Source organism: Empidonax traillii, unplaced genomic scaffold (genome assembly GCF_003031625.1).
Source record: "Empidonax traillii isolate 1590-97213 ecotype Southwest subspecies unplaced genomic scaffold, ASM303162v1 scaffold904:size330812, whole genome shotgun sequence".
Lineage (NCBI taxonomy): Eukaryota > Metazoa > Chordata > Aves > Passeriformes > Tyrannidae > Empidonax > Empidonax traillii.
This window is the reverse complement of record NW_020956097.1, coordinates 157,358-180,908: the sequence shown is the minus strand read 5'-3', so window position 1 is coordinate 180,908 and position 23,551 is coordinate 157,358. Positions and strand designations below refer to the sequence as shown.

The window sequence follows — 23,551 nt, the reverse complement described above, 5'->3', positions numbered from 1 at the left end:
TATCCCAGATAGACACGATGTGATGCCTTAGTCTCACAGGAGATGGGAAGTCATTCCCTCGGAGGCTGTATCTTCGGGGAGAGCAAAGAAAGGTCTCCACAAAGCAGGATACCATCTTTCCTTAATCACATGCTCAGCCAGGGAGCTCCTGAGCGACTGGAGTATTTGTCCTTAGCACAACAGCTTTGTGTTGTACAGATGGGGTGGAGGAGGGAAGAGACCATCTGTCTAATAATTACTAAAAGGTTTATGTTGTTTCTTACACCGGCTCTGACGGCAGCCAGTTTTTGCTCAAAAGCTCCACTAACATATTTCAGCCAAAGTTAGTGGGCTAAAAGCCTCCTCCCTGGCACTGCTCACGTCAACAAGGTTCTCTCTTCTGCCCCTGCTCTTACGAGTGAAGTGGTAGCTCCCCACAAGTGTCTCCACACAGACGTCTGACCCAGCCTCTGACTGTCACACCTGGGAAAGGGCGTGCACCATCAGAGTTATAAATCACCTCTCAGGTTGCCCAATGCTCCAGGTAACACAGATCTCCCTGGAGTAGTGAAGTCTGAGCCTGTACAGGCACACATGCCAATGCCACCCAGCAGAGATCTTGATACCCGGGGCTATTGTACAGCACAGTCTGACTGCAGCGTCCACCACACGCTAAAACCATCGTGTGAAGAACTAGGCTGGGGAAAGGAGCTTTCTTATTGCTTTCACAAAAAAAAGATTACACTTGTACAAAACACTTAAATGACATATCACTGTCAAATACCATGTTTTTCAGTCATCTTTACTCTTAGTCTGCTGTGGGAAAAGAAATACCTCACAAGTCCACATATGGCACCCTAGAGAATTATCAAGGGTGTACATATCTGTTCTTTGTTCAACAAGAAACAAACCTCCCGTGCTCAGACCTCGTGGTTTCTTTCCAACAGGTTGTATTTGCTAATCTTGACTACACACACAGAGCAGGTTAACTTTCTTATTTAACTTTTTGCAGGTATAGATATTTAATGTTTGCCAAGCTACCTCCCTTACTTTCAATAGCAAACAGGCGCCCTTTGCTGCTTGCAGAAAGCATTCCTATCTGCGTCACGAGGCAAAACATTTGCAGAAAAAGTGGGGGCACTGTGAGGCAAAGGCAGCTCATCACCCTCTGGGGGCACATCAGTGCTAGGGAGACAGACAAACATTACGTTGCAAGCCAGTGGAAAGCAACAGTTTGGGTCATGTAGGAACAATTTCTCTATTACCGTTTCTCTAGAGGTGAGGAAGTATGAGGTAGGATGAGACGGGAAGGAACTCATTTTATACAATTATGATGAACGATTCTCTTTTAAGTTTTGAACTCTTAATTATACAATGCAACAATGTTTATTTAAATAACAGCCAAAGGATAGGAAATACACATAAGTGGAACATTCATTTCTGAATAAAGATCTTACTATTCAAACTTAAACAACTTGACCTTCGACTGCCAAAATTTACCGCAATATTCAGCAGCATCAACAGCCTCAAGAACTCAGGTGGGGGGAAAAAATAGGATTGCCCTTTCTCCTCACATCATTATATTAAAAGATATGATTTTAATAATAAAGTAATTAGGGTCATGTCTGGTTTCTGATATCTTAGAACTTTTTTGTCTTCAGTTTCCTGCTGTAACAGTGAATCAATACTCTTAAAAAATTAATTACAGACTAAGTACCTACTAGCCATTCAATGTCAATTTATTACATTTCAGTAAATAGCTGGAAAATGGAAATTCTGAGAGTAACCAAAACAATAAGTAATTTTAAAAGAATGCAAGAAGCAGCTTTTAAAACTTAGGGACAGAAAAGTCCACCCCTGTCAAACATGATATAGTTTTACTAATCTTGACAAGTGTTCAACTACAGCTAACCAACTAGTTTATAAAGGAGACAGGTATGTTGCTGCCCAATATACACGACAATATACAGAGAGTAAATCAATATTCCCACAATCTGATTTCTGAACTATGATTCATGTCAACTCATGCCACACAGGAGTTGTCTGACATTCAAAAGCTGAGAAAAGGTGTTGCAATACCTATATTGATACCAGCATATGATAAATGCTGATGCAAATTTATGATGGGTGGGGAAGGAATGTGTGTCCCACCCTCACACTATCAACTCATTTTTAGTGTATTCTGCATTAAGCCCCTTGAGTAGCACAGGAGTATTTACTTGCTAAAGGTTACAAGCCAGGTTTCCAACAAATGCCAAACAATAAGTAGCTATGGAGAAAAATGTTTTAAAAAGTGCTAAATCATATACAGTTCTGAAAACATACAATCTAATCAGGAAAGATTCAAAAGAGAATTTTAATATTTCCTGTAAACATATACTCAGGGCCTTTCAGAACATACTAGAATGAACACTGATTTTTATGGGCTGCCACTGCAAAGTAAATTTGGCGTATTTGCTGTAATCACCACCCCGAATTAGTGGCTAAAGACATTTAACTCCTGTCAGGAAGCTTGTTAAGTGGGTTGCAGCGCTCAAAGCACACAGACACACACTCCTCGGGCAGTGCTTGCACTAAGGTACAGAGTGTCTTCAGCAACTTTGCAATGAAACAGGAAACACACAAACCGGGAGCTAGTTTGAAGAAGGGTGAGGCTGGACACAATACAAACAAACCCTCATATCCTGACTCATTATTTCCAAGGAACTCAAATGCATTGAAATTATTTTAACCTTCCCTTATCAATAAAAAATATCTAGCTTGGGCACAATTAGCTATTACAAACAATGCTGCATTTAGAACAAAGAGATTCTCTGTAAGCAAACAAGTCTAAAACCAGCAGACAAAATGGCAGCACTCGGATGTAAAACATGTTGATGAAGAAATGTAGGTATTTTGGGGTGGGTTTTTCGTGTGGGAGATAAACTGGTCATTGAACGTGTGCCTTCTATTAATATATACAGTCAAACAAAGTTAATTTGTTTGAATTTTTACAGGTTTCACATGTTTCCCACTCTTTCAATATCCCACACAAATTGTCTTCTGTCACTCAATCAGAAGGACAGCATGTTACTTTTGCAGCAAGGAAAAGAAACAGGATGAAGTGGGAAGACACTTATCTGGATATTTAGCAGCTTAGCAGACTGAATACAAAAAATTACCTCTATACTGAAATGTATGTTGCCTTATGTGGCTTTTGAGTTCAAGTAGCTTAGGTCTGACTGGATAAAGAACAGGGAGTCAATGAAGGAATAAAGAAAAAGGAGTGACATAGCAGAAAGTAGAAAATAAGAAAATTGTATCAACAATTATAGAGTTATAACCAAGGTTCAAACACATTTATTGAGTATAGAGATAAAGGACATGGGAACAAAATAAGATCAACTTGAATGAGAATTTCAGCTGCATACCTATAGAGCAAGGGCAGTTTCAGAGAGTGAATGTTAAAGGCATTGGTAAGACTCTCACAGATTTCGATGGCATACCCAGTGTCAGCATCCACTAACATTCAGAGTAACACCAAGGTTACTCTGTCCACAGGGATGGAGTTAAAAGGGGCTAATGTATGGAGGAGATGATGGGTCACCACACTGATGCAAGCAAGTCAATGATAAGTAACCACTCATAGGAGATCAAAGAGAACAAGCGATAACACTGTTCACTATTGTTCAGCTAAAATCAAAGTTAGGGAGCTTGCTGATTTTTGATTCAGTGGAGTGAAAAATAGAATAGAGGAGAAAAGCTCCAAACAGTAACTGCAAACAGAACAGGTGATGAAAACATTTCAACACGAGTAGAAAGAAAATTACGGGTAGGGGTTGACAGTTGTAGAGAAGAGCAAAAGCACGATAAGGGGTGTCAGAACAAGTAAGATGAAGTGGCTTAAGCAAACACAAAAAGGGTTGGAAACTTCAGCATGTGTGACCAAGAGGTAAAACCAGTGACTGGCAGGGAAAAAAGGAAAAGACACCATTTCCTCCGAAAGAAATTGCCAAAACTTACGGCCAACAAAAGAAGGAGGAAAGAGTCAATTGCACATTCAAAGTCATCTGGAATTGTAGACAATAGAACTCTTACGCATTAGCATGGAATTGCTGAGGTAGAAATAAAAAAAGTAATGGAAGAAACTTGAAGAAAAGTAATTTGATCTAAAGTCAACCTGGATTTCTCTAGAAAGCATTGTTCATTAAACAAATATTGGCCTAAGAGAGAGGCAAGGGGACAAGCCTATTCACAAAAATTTTTAGGAGCATATACACATCTGTTTAGTTGTTTGATAGTTTGGTGGGGGGTGTTGTTTTGGTTTTTTTTCCACACAAGTTGCGTTGTGTGTGGGGTTTTTCAAGAATGCATTTGTTTTTCTCTAAAAAACAGCCAAATGAACCTACACATTTATACAGTTACCTTTCGTGGTAAGTGTCTACAAAAGTTTCACCTCTTTCTCTGTCGTTGGCTCTGTCAGAGTCTACTACAAAAATAGCTACTTTCCCTCTCCTCATTCCACCTACACAATATATTTTGTTAATGCCAACTAAGGTGACAACTGTCACTCATGTTATAAAATACTATACTTGAAAATGTATGTAAAAACAAAATATAATAGTTATTTATAGAAGTTTCATTATATTGCAATGTTAGTTAACACCCTTGATTCAAACAGAATGTGACATTCTATTGTCTATTTCCATCTACTCGTACCAAAAATAAAGTCTGTAAAGGACCTTATATAAACTAATTAATTAATTAATTATTCCAATCCTGTAAGGATTTATAAATTGTAAATTTTGAGCATTTTTAAATTTGCTTTTGCAAGGTATTAAAAAAAAATTTCCACTACCAAATGTAAGTTGAAGTCATCATTACTATGTTGATCATTACAGAAACTTATTACATCTGAGTTAACAGTGAGTCACTTCATTGCTTTTTAAGTTAAATAATAGCATTAAAACCTTATATCCTGATGTAATTTTAGACTGTTTTTTTCTTTGAAGAACAAGAAACCATATGCTGTTGAAATAATTACTAAATAAAGGAAAGCAAATGAAGTCACATCTCTTAAATGGAAATCTGTGAGTCCCAGTGACTCTGACAAAGAATGTATGAACAATTTGATCACAGAAATAATTCCGTAGGATATTATCTTGTGATGATTTCCATTGGTTTTGATGAACCACCCACGGTTTTCAAGTGTTATATTTACCAAAAAGGGTGATCTGGGTGGGATTCACAATTGAATGCTCACACACATCTGAGCTCCAGAGGGTCCATGTATGGTAGAAAAATTGTTTCTCCAACTATGCTTCAATTTGTCTTAAAATAGATATTCAAAACAGGTCAGCTGAGCTGCAACTGCCTATCTTGCTCTACTGAATGTAAAAAGAATCTCAGGAAAAAGACTCTTGGCATCAACCAATACATGGTAGAAAAACCAAAAAACCCATTAAGAGACAGGCATCTCCTATAATATGTCATGAGCTCCAGGTTTTTTCCTGTAAAGATGCCTTTTGTCTCCTGCCACAATTAGAATAGTTTTCTCCATCAATACTATTTTAAACCCAAATTAATATGCCCGTATCGAAGGCCAAAGACTATGTCTTCCACTGCACCTCTCAAGTCCTTCTCTCTCACACACCTGAACTGGGAGAAGCAAAAGAAAGCAAAACCCTGTTGAATTCTATGAACCCTAGGAGACTACCGTTCACCTGAGAGAGGACCGAAAGCACTATGCTTCATCATGTAAAAACTAGTATTTTAATTACAAAATAATAATAATATAAAAATGTAATAATGCATTATGCCTTACCTGCTGGAGATATTTCACTATCAGACATTAAACTCCGCTTTCTCTTAAGGGAGAACTTCAAGCAGACAGCCAGCACGTAGTCTAGCTGGCTCTCTGTAGATCTCGGCTCATGGAAGCAGTATGCTAGGCAGGGGTCAGCACTCACAAGGAAACTTGAAAGCCCAGAACCAGACCAACCATGAGGTCCTGATTTCACAGGGATTTAAATGTTTGCCCAACACCTGTTGCTTATTCCACGACTGTGGAACTCCCACAGTTTCCCCAGTGCAAGCACACACCTTAAGGCAAAACTGATGAGCAGCTCAGCTCTTAGCTCAGACATTCAGGCACAGCACACTGGCACAAAAATGACACTTGGACCACAAAGACAAAGTACTATAAAAAAACCCAACCACCTGTGGGAGCCTTAACCTGGAGGAAAAAAATCAGCTACAGCTTCCATTGACAGTACAACTGGACTGTTTTTTTAAGCTTCTAAAAGCAGGACAATTCAGCCTGTTACATCATGTGGATTAATCAGATGCTACAGTATTTACTAGGGTTAAACCTAGAGGATAAGGGTTACATAATGTATTCAATCCAACCTAAAGTGGTAAGTTCTCTCAAATAAATATGCACCTTTTCTCTTTGAACACTTGGACGGGAATAATCGACTAAATATAAGAGAAGGTCAAGTTTAACAAGCTTCTAAAATCACATTCTGTTCCAAAATCTAGTATTGAGAAACAAATGGAGGCACATGCCACTCAAAAGACCATAAAAACCCATTCAAATTTTGTCACCCTCGTCTTTACACTTCATGTCCCCTCTGACACTGTTATGAAAGCACTACCAGATAAATATTTTCAAAATATTTTTGTGTATTAAATACATACATCATCCTCTGGGCCTACACTCCTTACTCCTCTCTGTTCTTTGCTTTACTGTGATCTCTGACTTGTCTCATTTAAGCTGAGCTCTCCAACGAGAATTAAATCCATATACAACTACTGCATTCCCAAAAGCTGCATTTTGTTTCAGAGTGCCATCAGTAAGGAATCCTGATTTTTCCACGCTCCAGAGAATAGAGTTTTAGCCATTCCTTACCCTTTCTTGTGTGCCTGATTAAAACCTTCGGTGCTCTGATTATTTCTTTATCACCCAAGCAAATATTATATAAAAATTGCAAGAGGCCCAAGAGATAATGCTTGCCGGAGTTTGTAATTCTTCCAATTCAAAATGTTAACCTGCTTGCTTTTAAGGATCTGCAGCTTTTAATGTCTTTCACAGACAAATAACCAGAGAGAAAACATGTACTGCCTATTAACACATGGAATATACACATATTACAGGATATTGGCAATGCAGAAAAAACACAGACTTAAAACTCGAACCAACAGCAAATCTTACCGTCAGGGTAATTTAATTCAGTTGAATTATTATGCATACAGTTAGCTTTTCAAATATCCCTTCCCCTGCCCACAGACTGCTCATACAGTGTATATGCTCCTCTGCCACTCCCTTCAGAAACAAGAAAGCCATACAGCAGTCTCCTCCAGCACGCTCACAAGAGATGCTGAGGTGCCACAGAGACACGGGCATCTCTGCCACACCAGGGTGCTGCCTTTTCCAAGGTGTTTCCTTTTTGGAACCACTGAACAACGATGCTCCCGGCTTACAAGCTCCCAATTCTGCAACAAGAGACTAGAAAAAAAATATTTACCATCCGTACATTCTTCATAATACCAGTCCAGTTCATAATAATCTGCTTCAATAAATTTCTGCATAGTCAGTATCCTTCAGCGACATGCACGAGATTTCACTTCGCTGCTAAGGTCAAGTGAAATGCAGCCATGCCTTCCTGCCTTTGCAAAATGCCAGAGCACAAGGCAGCTCACGGACAGCACAAAATGAGCTGCACATCTTCACTGAGGCCACAACTGAAATAAAAGGGGGTGGGGGGGGGTGTGGAGAGTGTATTTGGAAAAAAAAAATAAAATAAAATAAAAACTAGAAAAAGGATGCAGAAAGGAAGCAGATGCCCTGTCGGCTCCTGTAATGAAGCTCTGCACAGGAGCCTTGGATGGGTGTTAACGAAATCCTCCTATCAAAAGGCTGATGCGCTGACGTTAGGGACACACACCACCGCCCGGCTGCTTCTAACTCATTCCTTTCCTCCCCAGTCTCCACATCTCTCTCAGGCTAACGTGTTGCCATGGAGACGAGCTGGCTCCAAAAGCGATGCAGAGATGAAGAAAACGCATTTTGCTGTTTCTGGCTTCACAGACGAGAAGGAGTCCTCCATACTGGAAACAAAAATCCTTGCTCAGAAAGATGATACAATTCACTGCCACTGTTCACATAACAACGGCATCACACTGTTGCAATTCACTGGGGACATGCAGTACATTAATAATGAAAATCTAGTCCATTACTACTCTCCTCCACACAGTTTGATAAAAGCCTGCCTTCCCCATGGAAAATTAAACCATGTTACTGCTTTGTTACACTATTCTGGTCTGATACAATAGAATCCTTTCTACATCCTGCTATCGCAAAATGCCAAACAAAAAAGAATCAGCAAAATCAGGAGAGCAATACATTTCTCCTTGCAAAAAAAAGCTGATCTGTTTCTACATTTTGTCCTCTCCATGAACCACTGACCTTTTTTATTTTCCCCAAGCACCTAAGCTTCATAGCTGAAAACAAGAGGTCAGGCCAAAGTTTCACTACTTTATTCCTAAAAATGCTGAAGGTCATCACAGAGCACAGCTTAATGTCTGCGTTCAATGTCTTGGAAATGAAAGAAAATACTTTTGTAGCCCCCAATAAAATTGTGTTTAAGCTATCAGAAGAGAACCAGTCTGAAGAACAGACAGGTTTAAGGCCCTAAATCATCTAACACAGCAGTTCAAAAAGCATGCCTGAGTATGGGCAAGTAGAGCTACCAAAGGGATTGACATCCATTTTTTTCATAACCAGTACATATTCTTCACCCTTTTCTCCCCTTTTTTTTTAAGGAAACTTTTTCTTTGCTAACACCAGCATTGGAATAGATAGATTAAGTTGTGACCTATGTTAGCAACACAAAGTAGGAGGCATCTCTCTGGCTGAAGACTCCATCCACAAGAACAGCCACGAGCAGGTAACAGAGAACTATCCAACATGTTTTCAACTGCCCTCCCAACCTCCAGTGTTTTCCAGCTTCAGACACAGCCTTAGACAGATGCAGCTACTGCTACTTTTAGCAATTCTTGAACGACTTATCCTATCTATTCTTAAGCCCACACACATTTTTAGCACCTCAAATGTCCTCTTGCAAGGAGTTCAACACATTTACTATTCATGATGTATGAAATCCTCACCTTTTGCTCTGCAACTCACTCTTACTAACTTAATTCGATGCTTCCAGCTCTGGAAATAGGAACACTCAGTGCATCTCTGCCTTCCAATCACTCACAATTTTGCAGATTTCTATTAAGGTCACCCTCACTCGTGTCCCTTCTAGGTGGTTATCACTTATTCTACACCCTGACTGGCACTGCTTTGCTTTACTGTGATAGAAATAGGTAAGGAATAGTCAAGCTATGCAGAGGAAAATGCACTGGTTTCATGACCACAGTAGTATTTCAGCTTTACTGGTATAAGAAATTATCACTGCAGTACTTTGAGTCTTGCAGAGTTTCAGTTATGAATACTGACAAGGAAAAAACTACACATGCTATTAAATGCAATTAAGGCTACACTGTTAAAATACTGTCAGAGAAAAATAAAGGTTCCTATGGCAACATCAACTCAATTGCTCTGCATATAAGCTATTTGTTCCACTTGTATTATTTTTGTCCAAAAGGTAATTTCAGTCTGGGTAATGCTATTAAATAAGCATTTAAAATAGAAAGAATGAACATTGTCTACCAGCTTAAATTGCTGCAGGGACACTCTCCTTTTTATTTGCTGACATTTTAAACAAAGGAAATCTTCAACATGCTAGAATTTTCTTCTCACTGTCCTCCCTGCTGCACACGTACTCCCTTTCAAAGAGACAGGATAAAAATGGTTCAAGGTAGGGGTTTAGGCCTTTTGTTTGTTTGTTTTATTGATATTTTTCTGCAGATTTGATTGGAAACACACTGGTGTAATCCATATAGGCATTATTTTCCTATGGAGAAAATCACTTGTATGGCCAAATGATTTCAGAACTCAAGAGACTTGGAAATATGGGATAAGTGTATTATCTTCCCAGCATGAAGACAGAAACCCTGGGCAGACAGAATACTATACATCCAGGTATTCACACACAAGCATCCCTTCAATTATGTGAGAAATTGTAGCTCTGTAAAGCTGAAAGGGTTGTCAAGCTGAACAGGAATGTCTGACCAAGCCAACAAAGCAGCTGCACGCTTGCAGAACCTACTCGCAGTCTTTGCAGCCCTATTTTTATTTCCTACAGTGGTGTATCAGATTCATCTTATGTGAAACTTATCAGAACAATGTATTTTTCTGGTGGACTGCTTCTACAAACATTGAACCTCAGTGCAGTCAAGTCTCCATTGATACCTTGGAGTTTTGATTTTTTAATTTTTGTAGATCTTAGAAGTAGTCATCTAGTAAACGTAGATTTTAGAGTAGCAGCATATTATCCCTTCACCCTTTAACACACCAACCAAACCTTGTTCCCATATCAATTCCCCTAAATTCCACTGGCCTGTTTAGTCTCATTTTCAAGGCAGAATTGTAGAGAACACCCTAAAATCTACGCAAGAAGATATAGCCATAGACGCAACAACCTTCAGGTCTACGACTCTGGAAGGCCTCCAAGAACATTACGTGCTCTGAGGAAGATGAAGATGAAGAAGAGGGGGTCCCAGAGCCAATTCCCAAGAGGCATGGCGGGGGCAGAACATCGGTGGTGGCCAGACGGGGATTGGGTGAAAATCATGATAAAAACTGTGAACACCCGTATTCGAGAGCGTGCACTGGGGGTATTCTGGAAAGCCTAGGGCCTCATTAAAGCCTTTGTATCCTTATCTTACCTCCTACCTAATTTGGCTTGGAGTCTTTTTTCCCCACAGCCATTTAGGCAACACCATATTATAAGGAACTTGCTTTTTCCTATTCCAACGCTAAATACAGTTATTCACATTCATTCAGCATTCCCTTCCAGCTGCTATATTTTGTCCAATTTTTTTTATATTTACATCTAACTATGTAGTTAGATGTAAACAAGCCCCTCCCCTTTCATTTGCTCTCCAAAGGGCAAAACATACAGACTGATAAAGAATTTCAGTAGCCAATTGTGAACAGCTAGACTGAGCATTCCTTAAGATTGTGATTACAAAGGGCTATAATAAAGGCAGAAAAGATGGCTTGAAAAGCTCATGAGCCCTCCACTTCCTTTTAGCTGAAATAAATCCATGCCAGAGGTCAGCGCTAAACTGATCTGCCTAAATTAGCCAGATTATAAAAAACACACAAACCCTTTTCCTTGTTTGAAGAGGATTTTTGACAAAGATAATTTCAGTTATCCCACAGCAACACACTCAAGACTGTAGTGAACTAGGGTGCAAAGCAACAGCAAGTCATCTCTGCTGGCAAATAAAGTATTAAAAGTATGTCGTTACCCAGCATGTCACTATAAATCCTGTGTTCCCATGCTTAGTCATCTGCAGCTTTCTTTCCAAACCTTTTCCAATTCCAGGAGGATCCTTTGAAACCGAACACTGGAGCTGGATGGAGTATTCCACGGCAGCTGCAACAGTGTATTACCTCCCATTTGATTAACTCCGAGTCACATTTCCTTTCTTGGCTACAGCTTCACATCAGGATGTCCAGATAATTAAACACCCTATCGCATCATCATTTTCTGCAGTCGCCAACACAGTCACCACTGCTCAGGATAAAGTTGCCCATCCCATTAACATTGTCTGGAGTCCTTTTCATCATAGCAGCAGCTACACAGGTCACCATTATGCAAAATGGCATACTGATCACAGTTGCCACAACACATACTTTGCAAACTGACTTTTTTTAAATTGACTTCAAAAAAAAAAAAAAAAGAAAAAAGAAAAAAAGATATTAAAGAGCATTAAAAAGGCAAGCAAGCATATTTAAAAGCCCAATTGATCTTATGAATTCTGAGATTCATAAATCTCATTTACTGAAGCGAAGAGTTACTGGTGTTTCACATTCTGAGAGAACACTGAAAAGGAGTCATCCTGTGACTGCACATGTACTGAGAGCAAGCAACTCTGACTTAGGACAGTCATCTCTTCCAGTGGTATATTTTGCTTTGCAAGAAGTCTTGCTCAACCTGAAAAGACCAGAACCCAGAACACTGAAAGCATTGTTATCAGCAGCTTTTAGAATTGGTATTTAGAAAAATGGGTGCTTCAGATTTGATCGACTCTCCTTTGTCAAATTGGGATGAATATCCAGGGCTTCAAAATGGTACAGGAGCTTCCTATTGTTCCTGTACACTGACCTCACCTGATACAAGCAAAAAGCTCTTCTGATTCAGAGAAGAATCTAACTGTTCTCCCACTGAAACAAATGTTTTAACATGAGATAGGGGCAGTCAGATATAATTAAAGTACTTAATGACAAAAAGCTATTTTCCACATGAAAGGATTATTTCTCCCTTCCCCCGATAATTACTGGAGAGTACTATTTTTGCATTTATATAAGATCAAAATTGATGTTGTCTTTGGAAACCTTCCTGCAAAACCAGCTGTGTAGTTTAATTAAGGTATCACTGGGCATACCTAAACACTATAAATGAGACCATAATAGCAACAAGTCAGACATTTAAGAGAATATAGCTCTACCTATATTAAGAAAATTAAAAATAAATAAAGCTTTAAAGAATCAAATTTTGCAAACTGTTCACCACCTGGAGATGAACTACAATATTCTTTTTTTGGGGTTATATTTTTCCTGGAAACAGTAAAAACATTTGTAAAATGAAGTTGAGCTTAATATCATGCTTGATTGGATAAACAAAAATACTACAGCAGCATGGTTATGACCTATTTTTCTAACAAGGAAGGAAAGAACCCACTGAGAGTTATGATTGCAGCTTCCTGGGAGAGGAAAGGAATGCATTACACTGAAGGAATACAGAATAAGGGAGCCCAGAACCGGACCAAACACTCCAGGTGTGGCCTCACCAACGCTGAGTACAGAGGAAGGATCAACTCCCTCAAACTGCTGGCAACGTTCCTAATACAGCTTAGGATACCATTAGCCTTCTTTCTGGCAAGGGTAGATTGGTGGCTCACGTTTGCCTTTGTGTCCACCAGGGTGCTCCAGGTCCTTTGCTGCAGGGCTGCATTCCAGCAGTTGGACCCAGCATGTACTGGGGTTGTTCCTCCCCAGCTGCAGGACTTTGCACTTCCCTCTGCTGAATTGCACAAGGCTGCTCTTGACTCATCTCTCCAGTCTGCCAAGGACCCTGTGAATGGGAGCACAATCCTCTGGTGTCTCAGACAACCCCTCCTAGATCTGTCTGTGTCGCACCCTCCCTGATGCTGCACAGCCTGGTGACTTCCTCTGACCTTCATCTGGTGACAGCCAAGATTCCATATGGATCAACAGCAGCACACACCTCCTGCATAAAAGAAGGACATCTCTCCCTACCTCAGGGAAAGACTCTGGGCACTCCCTGAAGACTTGCAAGGCTGTGTCCCCTATCTGATGTTCTGCCTGATGCCTCTGCCCTGGCAGGGACAGGTGCTCCAAAACCTGGAGAAGGCACCCTGTGGCACATTGCGACCACATCTGAAGGTTTAGGTTGTTCTGAACTCAGATGAGGACCCCTTCTTTGCACCCTCCCATACAAACTGCTGCATCCCCTGGCTGTCTCTGGGAGCTGTACTTCAGATCTGGTTGTTACAGAGGGTTCTCTCTCAAGCACCAGCTAAAAAGGTTTTAGCCATCCCTAATGAGCAGCAGCTCCAAAGACAGCTCAGGGCACCTGACAGCTTCTCAGAAGCCACTAGAGCTTCCTCAGGCCCTCATCCCTGTGGTTCCCCTTACCTTGCCCTTACCAGGCAGCAGCAGGCACCCCCAGAGTCTTCCCAGAACTTCCCAGATGAGCCCTGTCCCCATATGTTGCCACGACAAAACCCAGACTCTTGGGCAAACTGCTGCTGTGCCTGGTCACTGCCTCTGGTAGCCTGTTCATTGCCTGAGGTGCTCAGAGAGCTGTGCTCCAGGCCTAGCTCTTACACAGACCTCTCCCTAGTCACCAGTATAGAAGTGTGCTTGACTTCTCCTAATCTGGGGGCAGGGAGATGGAACATCACTTGGTTGTATCATACATTCATGCACCGTATTTTAGGCTGACTTAGAAAGGCACTCTGCCTCAAGAGCTTAATGAGACTGGTCAGATGACACTCGATTTATCTGATTAGGGTAAGATCAGTTTTATTTTATTCATTTGGTAGGGACTGGCTCAGTCTTCTGTCTGAAGCATATGAAGGAAATAATGACAAAGATGTGTTTTGGAGTTCCAGAATGTAAAAGAACAACTGTAGGCCTAATACTACTCAGTTCCTCCCAACTGTCTTCTTTCCCAATTGTCAATCACCTACCCTGGACTATAGCTTAACTTCCCCACCCCACAAAAGTTATGAATAAATTAAAATGCTTGGATACTTAACTATTCATTTTTCTACCAATATCTTCTAAATTAATTTAAAAGGAGTTCTAAGTAGCCTTGTGTTCATCCTTGTGAGTGACGCAGCCCAGCAGATTCTGTGACTACCAACCTTTGTGGTCGGGAGTTGGACTGAGGATCCCAAAAACAGAAAGCCACATGAAGGCAGAAAAATCTGCTCTAGAAAGCCATAGCAGTATAGCTAAGGGTCACTGTTAACTCTTACCCTCAACACAGAAGGAAACTCATCACATTTCCACCAACATTTTATAAACCAGCATCAATCTGAATGTGTAAGTAATAACTGCAAGGACATTTTTCATAAGTCATTCCATAAGTAGACCTTTATAAGAGACAAGTTACAGTATTTACTCACACCCTCATTGTGGTTTTTAAAACAAACTAAACAGGTACAGGAGGAGTGGTTTAATTGCAGCACCGAAAATGAATCACTGAGCAAGCAGCCACACCCTGGAAAACACTTTCTGAAGTGATAATGGTACAAATCACAGGGCTTTTCTGCCAACTTACTTAAAATACTATTTTTATTTTCATCATTCATTTTTTTCATAAACCAACGTTTACAAACAATACTCTCCAAACATGTCAGTGTACTATGATGTATTATGAACTTGCACTTTCATGTATAGAGAGTGCACAATAACTGAACAAAAAGTCAGAGATCTCAGTTTCCAGGGTATCAGTCTAAGGTTCAATCCACATTTGCTTAAACTTCTTAAACTACTATCTGTACACAAGTGTCTGCCTATAAGCAGTAAGGAATCAACTTTATCAAAGACCTCCTTGCTTGGTTCCTCTTCTTTAAGCAGTTATTTCCCAAACCCATACTTTGTGGCATAAATTGCACTCTGTTTTTTTTCATTCAAGCCAGTTGACTGGTTGACTTACAATCACAGCAACATGGTAAAGTTGCAGTCATTATGCTTACAAGCTAAAAGTTGGATAAAATTGTTTAAGTACTCACAGTTCTAGGCAGTTTCTGCTATCCAATTCCTCTGTTCTACATTGCTTCCTTTTCAGAGAATCATAAGAAGGGTTTGGGTTGGAAGGGATCACAAAGATCAACTAGGTCCAACCCCCTGTCACAGGCAGGGAACCTTCCATTAGACCAAATTGCTCAACGCCCCATCCAAGCTGGCCTTGAACACTTTCAGGGATGGGACATCTACAGCTTCTATGAGAAACCTGTTCCAGTGTTTCACCACCCTCACAGTAATGAAATTCTTCCATGTAACTAATCCTAACCTACCCCCTGTCAGTTTAACCCTATTGCCACTTCTCCTATCACTAAAGGCCCTGCTAAAGGGTCCCTCTCTGACTGTTCTATAGCCTGTTTTAGGTACTGAAAGGTGCTCTAAGGTCTCCCCAGAGTCTTCTCTTCTCCAGGTTGAATATCCCCAACTCTCTCAGCCCCCCTTCACAGCAGAGGTGCTCCAGCCCTTTGATCATCCTTGTGCCTCTCCTCTGAATTTGCTCCAACAAGTCCACATGTTTTCTTATGTTGGGGGCCCCAGAGCTGGATACTCCCGTGTGGGGCATCACAAGGATGGGTAGAGGGGGAGAATCATCTCCCTCGACCTGCTGACCACGCTTCTTTCAATGCAGCCCAGGATACAGTTGGCTTTCTTGGCTGCAAACGCACATTGCTGGATCACACCGAGCTGTCAAACAATGCCCCCAAGTCTTTCTCCTCATGGCTGCCCTCAATACATTCTCCACCCAACTTGTATTTTGTATCCATCCCCAACAGTCACAGACCATTGCAAACCCCACCTGTATCTCAGCTGATAGAGTAAGGATGCTGCCACACAGATTTTTGAGTTCCTTGCCCCACTAAAAAAATATCTTTCCCATGGTTATTGCAACAATCCACCCACACAGATGATTTTATTCATGAGACAGGACTAATCAGGTTACTAAAGACTTTGGAAACCTGACATTTCATAACATTTATTTAAGCCAACTTCTGCCATCATTATAACAGCACTAATGAATAGGCTGATACAAAACAAGGTGGTGTAGTACATCTGATTCCATAGATCGGCTTTGGTTTGTCTCCCCAACCTTCACACGTTTTTTGTGTGACTGGGGGGAGGTGGAGAGCATAGGTAAGTTATTTACTGGAATAGTAGAATGCCCTCTATTGAAGCATGAAACTCAAACTCAGTTTGTCATATTCTTCATGCTTTTCTCCACAGTCGTGCTCCTAACAAAGCAAATTATCCAGGTGCTTCAAAATGCAATGAAGTCATCTTTGCAAAGGTTTGTGTTGAGCCCTCTAACTCATCCCTTCTGAAACTCTACAGTGCTGTGTAAGTCTACCTAAATCTACTACATAATCTACATAAATCCACTAATATTGCTTTAGCATAGTAGTTATTGGGATGAATCACAGTTTTCTCTATGGCCTGCCCAGAGAGGTGGTGGATTCACTGTCCCTGGAGGTTTTTAAGACGAGGCTGGATGTGGTACTGAGTGCCATGATCTAGTCATCACAGTGGGGTTGGATCAAGGGTTGGACTTGATCATCTCGGAGGTCTCTTCCAACCCAGTTAATTCTATGATTCTATGATTCTAATTGCACAGCTATGTCAATACCCACAGTGGAAGAACCCAGAGAGACATGAATCCATTCACCATAATGAAATTATCTCCAGGCTCAAACAAAAGAGAAAAACTCATGAAGGTCACAATTCTACACACTTTCCCTTCAGGCATAAATATATCTTTCTGTCTAATAGTAGGAATATGAATAAAGGAAGCAATGGAGGGACAAACTATCTCAACCAAATGCTCAGAGATTGGTTCTTCACAAGTCTTTTCTAGAAACTTAAGCTGCAGAAAAATGATTTAATGGCATGCTGTGATGCTGGCACACAGTGCCACCAGACAACAGCGCAATGTGCCAGAGAATGCATTCAAAAGAAGCGGATATGGGAAGAGGTCTAAGCTTTTTAAGTTGCATAGATACAGAAATTCCAGTGTCTTGTGACAGAAAACAAGCAAGATTTCAGTTTTTGATAATGTGAAAAGGTATACACTGTTCTTGATTAAGTATTTCCTTTGTTCTCTATCCATCTCAATCTTGGAGACCAAAGCAATAAATCACAAACAATTCTCTTACTTTTCACAGCTTTAAAGGAATTGCACAGATACCTCAAAGAAGGTAACAAAAATAGCACTATTTTATTTGTTTCTCTGTACAGTATCTGAATTTTTGACTTACGGAAGTATTTCAAGGTCTCTTCTATTTGCTCAGTTGTTAAGTCAATATTCGCATCAGGGGAAATGAGAGGTGTGTGAAGCCAGTCGTCGTGGTCATAACCATAGATTGTATCTGCTCTTAGCTTATAATGAGGCAGCTGTTCTTCCAGTAGACTGATGATTTCAACTTCAGGAAGGTTGGTACTATTGCACACATCTGGTAAGAGAAAGAGAACAATCTCTGTTAGTTACTTCAAGTTGAGCGTGTATATATATATATATATATATATATATATATATATATATATACAGACACACATATATATACTATACATACAAGCTAGCAAAGCTGGCAGTTTTATAGAATCTTAGAATGGTCTAGGTTCAAAGGGACCTTAAAGATCATTTAGTTCTAAGCTCCCTGCAGTGGGCAAGAACACCTCCCACTGGATTAGGCTGCTCAAAGCTCCATCCAGCCTGGCCTTAAACACTTTCCAGAGATAGGGCAATCACAGTTTCTCTGGGCAACCTGTTCCAGTGCCTCACCACCCTCACAGGAAACAATTCTTCCTAACACCTAATCTAAACCTACTCTCAGTTTGAAGCCATTCCTCTTTGTCCTCTCACTACTTATTCAGGTAAAAAGTCCCTCTCAGCCTTTCTTATAGGCTCCCCTAAGGTGCTGGAAGGCCACAATTAGGTCACCCCCGAGCCTTCTCTTTTCTGGGCTAAACCAATGCAGTGCTCTCAGCCTTCCCTCGTAGGAGAGGTTCTCCATCCCTCTAAGCATTTTGGTGGCCTCTTCTGGACTCGCTCCAACAGGTCCATGTCTTTCCTGTGCTGGGGACCCCAGAGCTGGATGCAGCACTCCAGGTAGGGTCTCACCAGAGCGGAGTAGAGGGGCAGAATCACCTTCCTCACCCTGATGGTCACACTGCTTTTGATGCAGCCCAGGACACACTTGGCTTTCTGGGCTGCGAGTGCACATTGCTGGCTCATGTCCAGCCTCTCATCCACCAGCATCCCCAAGTCCTTCTCAGCAGGGCTGCTCTCAATCTATTCATCCCCCAGATTTTGCTGTATGTAAAGAACAACTAGATACTAATCAGTTTAGATGATATGGCTAGCACAAACTATCCTAAAACAGCCTGTTAACTAGTAGAAAATACAAGGGCACGATCTCAGAGAAAAAAAGCCTGACCTCTAGAAAAAGGGATTCCTCTATTGAAGAATAAGGGGGATAGGGTGGGGAATAGAGACAGTGAGTATTAAAACAGGGTAGTTACAACCCCAGCATGACGAAAGATTAGTGCACAGAGGAATTTGTATTTTTGATGTTCTGCTTCAAAGATTATTTTTATCTTGTAAGCTTTACATATCTCTTTAACTTGGTCTTTGACAGTGATATAGTACCACTATATTTTTTGCCTTTGCTGCTGGCAGATTTTTCTCAAGAAAAAGAAAACCAGGATTGCAATAACAAACGGTGTCACAGTTCACACATAAGACACACTGGTAAAGTTGGTTATAAGAACTTTTAGGGCACCTTTTGACACTATCCTGACCTGTATTCTGCAGTGCAGTCTCTCATGTTCACAAATATATCAAGGTTGCACACAGTTTTAAAAACAGATACCGAGAGCCAACAACAAGAGCAAAAATGCTGCAATTAAAACTAGAGCTTCAAATATAGGGCAAGAAGAAGCTGAGTAGTTTTAACACAGAAAATCCCAATTAAAGATAGAACCTTTTTTACCATGAGGATGGTCAAAAAGGGGCACATAGAGGCCACAAACTTGAGTGAGCAAGGCCATGAGCACTCACTCTAGAAGGCCTGCTTTTAGCAGAAGTCAGAACAGATTTCTTCCAGAGGTACCTTACAACCTGTATTATAATGAAAAATTCTCTGTGTGTGTGTATGTCAATACCCAAACCAGGCCATGACAGTTCTAAATATGTAATTTTAATTACCATATAAAATTAACTACAATCTATTGCTAAATATTTATTAAGAAACAGAGCAACAACCCATAGTACGTTTGATACTCTAAGCATCTGCAAAAATCTGCCCATTTTTCAATCCAGGACAAAAAGAAAACACCACTGTGTTATTCATCCCAATAACACTGAAAGCCCCATTTAAACCCAAGCCCCCAATCCTCCCCTGAGCTGCAGACAGGCAGGCTCTGTTCCCTGCTGATCCTGACTCACTGCCTGGGTTTCCTGGATTGCTACAGACCCGTGGCATTGGTCTGGTGATCAAGCCCTGGAGAGTCAATTCGAACTGTTACTGCCAGCACCTTTGCCCTGCTCTGCAACAAAGGGACTGGGCTCTGCCAAAAAGGACTGTGCCCTTCCCATCCTGCCAGCTGCCTGTAAGGCAGCCCTGCTCTTGCTGTTTCCTGACAAAGGCACCAATTTTTGTAAGAGAAACTTATTCTTTCTAGATTGATGTAGACCTGCAATTCCACTGTAACCCAGTGGAGCTCATCTCTGTCAAAGGAGGGAAGGGAGAGAGGGAGGTAACACATACTTTTCAATAGACCACATATTACTTCTGGGTTTTATCTTTCTAATCCAGAAATTACATTGTCAAGAGCATACCAAGCACTGAAGACTGCAAGAACATTACTGTTCTATCAGACAACAGGGCAGAGGATACAAAGATGAATTTGTACTGTCCATCTCCTCCTTACATACTTCACAAAATCCTGAAAATTAGTCCACTTGGGAGAGTTGTATTGTACCTTATGCTTCAAGGACTCTGCTCTTACCTATCAGAAGCTCCTCTGCTTTCATCCAGGCTGTTCTGCTAATTGTTCTACATATGCAACTGTCCTCTAACCCTCACTGCACAAGGTAGTAGGATCAGGTGCCCATTCTGTGAATTCAGAAAAGCCAGCTGTTCTTCTAAAAAGCACATGATGACACCCACTAAACATTCAAAAACCTTTCTGTGTGTGTATATAGACAAAGATTATTTTAATACATCTATCTTTGGATTACCTAATTGCTCTCAATTACAAGAATATGGAGTTCATTTTTTTTTTTGTTGGGGTTGTTTTGGGGGAGGTTTTTCTTCTGAAATGTTAGTTCTTTAAGGAAATAAAAATAAAAGAGAAAGTCCCAGGTAAATAATCTTGTACAGAGAAATAAACTGGTTTGTTGTATCACAAAAAATAACAAAATATGGAATGCAAAAGAAGTTACCAATAAAATGGGAGGAGGAAAAAAAAAACCTTCACAGATGCATACACACAAAAGAAACCCATATGTTGTTATTACGGAAAAGAAATCCACTATAACATGAAGGCCAGGCAGTAAAGAAATAAGAATTATTGTGGAATAAAATCAACCAAGACAATTTTTCTACTCTACCATATAATAACTCCTGAGCATTCCTGAGCAATTCAAAAGGCATAAGAATAGGAAAATATATTAACCAGTAATTGGAAAGACAACTTTTTGTGATGCTATTGTCATTAACTTCTATTGCAATCTCAAAATCTGTATACCAGCAGGAAACAGAACAGGCTCTGATGTAATTGCCTATTTAGAAAAAACAGGACACTGTAATTACACTTCTTCATAACTAAACATTAGTTTACCATTTAAATCAGAGCAATACTCTCAGTGATACAATTACACAGTCTTCCCCTTCCCTTTTTCTCTCCTCCCTTTTCTGAGATGCAGGCACTTGTTAGGAAATGGTAGGCAGACTAACACCATTCCCCATCCTCTCCAACACCCTATGTGTAACACAATTAACTGATTATTAATAAAAACTGATACAAGATATCGTTTTGAGCTGCTGCTTAGATTACAAAACCCAAAATCCATAACAATTTTAAACTTGCAGTCTTCTGCATATCCTTAGCAATCAGAAACTTCTATAAGCAAACTACAACTAACTTAAATAGCTATATGAATTATGAACTCATGATTCTTACTAAAGCATGGGTCATTCCAGGTTCTGCTTTTGAAAGAAAAGAGTTAGGAAATAAGATTTGCTAAGGCTCTTGCACCCTCCAGAACTTGTCAGCTTTCAGTGTTTCATAGAAATAATTAGATATTTAAAAAATAAAACTTGTTAACTATTTTTTGTATTATTTTCGCAAGTAACGTTCCACTGCTTTGCTATCTTTTTAGCTTAAATGTATGAACACCCCACCTCACTTATTTTCTTGCAAAAATATATTTTTCCATGCCCTGTTCCTCGGGAAATAAAGAATGTGGTCAATCTACTTTGCAGGAGTTTTCAACAATGTTCCTTCTCGTGCTATGTTTTCTAAGCAAATTCTTTCAAAGACATTTGGCCTGATGTTGTTTCAGTTTCTGACCTTCTCTTTCTATAAAGATGCAGAACAGGCAGAACACTCCAGCTGAGCTCTCTTCTGCATATTTTCTTACTACTTTAATATCCCTTGGGTAGTTACTAATGGATTACTTACTAGCTTGTTCCAAATCTTTTCATATACTGGCATTTTACTGGCTGTTGTATCTATCCTTTTCTGGACATCTTAAACCTCTCTGCCACCTCCCTCCCAACTTCAGACAGCCACTAAAGTTTCACAGGTTGTTTCAACTTGTTTATATTTCCTTAGAGGAATTCTTACTACACTTGCTGAGCTGGTTACCTTTGACTATTTCATCAGTTCCCTTTCTTCTAGCCACACATACAAAATGCACTAAACATTGTAAATTAACCTTTCATTGTGGAGATTGAAGCAAGGATCGGACAGTGGCTTTTTCTCCCCTCCTTTTTATTTTTTTTTTTTTTTCCTGTGCAGTTGAAGAGACATAACTTTTAGGACAACCATGTCCATGTGAGGATAAGAGTACACTTGGTTTATTTTCAGGTGCACACTTATATCCTTCCTCTGTTGTCAAGTGAACAAGGGGTGATCAAACAGAAAATGAAGTGAGAGGTCTAAAACAATCGAGAGCTGACTGTATCGAAGCAGCACAGCTCTTCAAGGACTACAAATCCCCCTCTGTGCACAGAACATTCGAGATCCTAAGGCATTGTGTAGGGTGCTGCCACCCACTGTCATTTTCATCTTGCAGTCATACAGCCACGCAGTACAATATCAGGTCACTTCCCATACAGCACTAACTATATATGCAGCTGTCAGTGCTACTTGGATGGGTGGAATTATGCCAGTACCTCATGAACAAGCAAGTCAGCCTCAGTCAAACTAACTTCAGCTCAGGTTAAGTTCAACGTGGACCACAGGTGGACAGATTTGAAGATCTCCTTCCAAACAACGTGGTCATCTAGAGCAATTCATCTGTCAAACTGTATTCCCTACCAGGCTTTTGGGTTTCATCTGTTTGACAGCTATGACTGAATAGATGTATCTTACTGTAGAGAAGAAAAACCTAGCTTGACCTATAAAGGAGCACCTTTTCAATTTCAGCAACAACTTCACATAAAAAATAGTGATACATTCAGAGAATGAACCTAGAACAAAGAGAAGGGACAAAGACGTGGGGAGGGTGGTGGCTGACAAACAAAGAAAACCCCCCAAAATACACAAAACACATGCACAAAGAAAACAAACTCTCAGATCTCAAAGCCTGGCATCTGCAGCTTTCAGAAACACAATACAAACAGCTTATCAGTTATGGCCATTGCAAGGAACATAAAATACATCGTTTCTGCCTGTCTGAAGTCTGGTCCGAACCGTCCCCGGTCTTTACGGCTCCGCTGGTTTGCTGCCGAGCAGAGCTGCCTTCCCAAGGTTAAAGGACTTGCAGGTCCGCACGGAACCTGCCGGCAGCACACAGTGCCACCTGGCGGGACAATCGCCTTATTGCCCGAACCCCCAGACCCCACGGGACATTTTGTCAGGCTAGTTTCTCGCCTCCAGCCCATTGCTGTAAATGGAACAAAACAGTCGCTCGTA

At 40.5% G+C, this 23,551-nt stretch overlaps 1 protein-coding gene across 8 annotated transcripts in view; it reads right to left on the bottom strand.

The window, feature by feature from the left end:
• TRAK1 (trafficking kinesin protein 1) overlaps nt 1-23,551 on the bottom strand; it is a 128,882-nt gene that overhangs the window by 48,794 nt on the left and 56,537 nt on the right. For 6 of the 8 annotated variants that reach the window (XM_027902738.1, XM_027902741.1, XM_027902736.1 and 3 more), the window contains exon 3: nt 17,665-17,859. Coding sequence is in view for 7 of the 8 variants with exons in the window: in XM_027902741.1 (XP_027758542.1) it covers nt 17,665-17,859 (195 nt within the window). In the remaining variant the exon portion in view is untranslated. Of the gene's footprint in view, nt 1-7,484; nt 7,837-17,664; nt 17,860-23,551 lie in introns of those variants that run through there. The other 2 variants (XM_027902739.1, XM_027902740.1) reach the window with 2 other exon arrangements.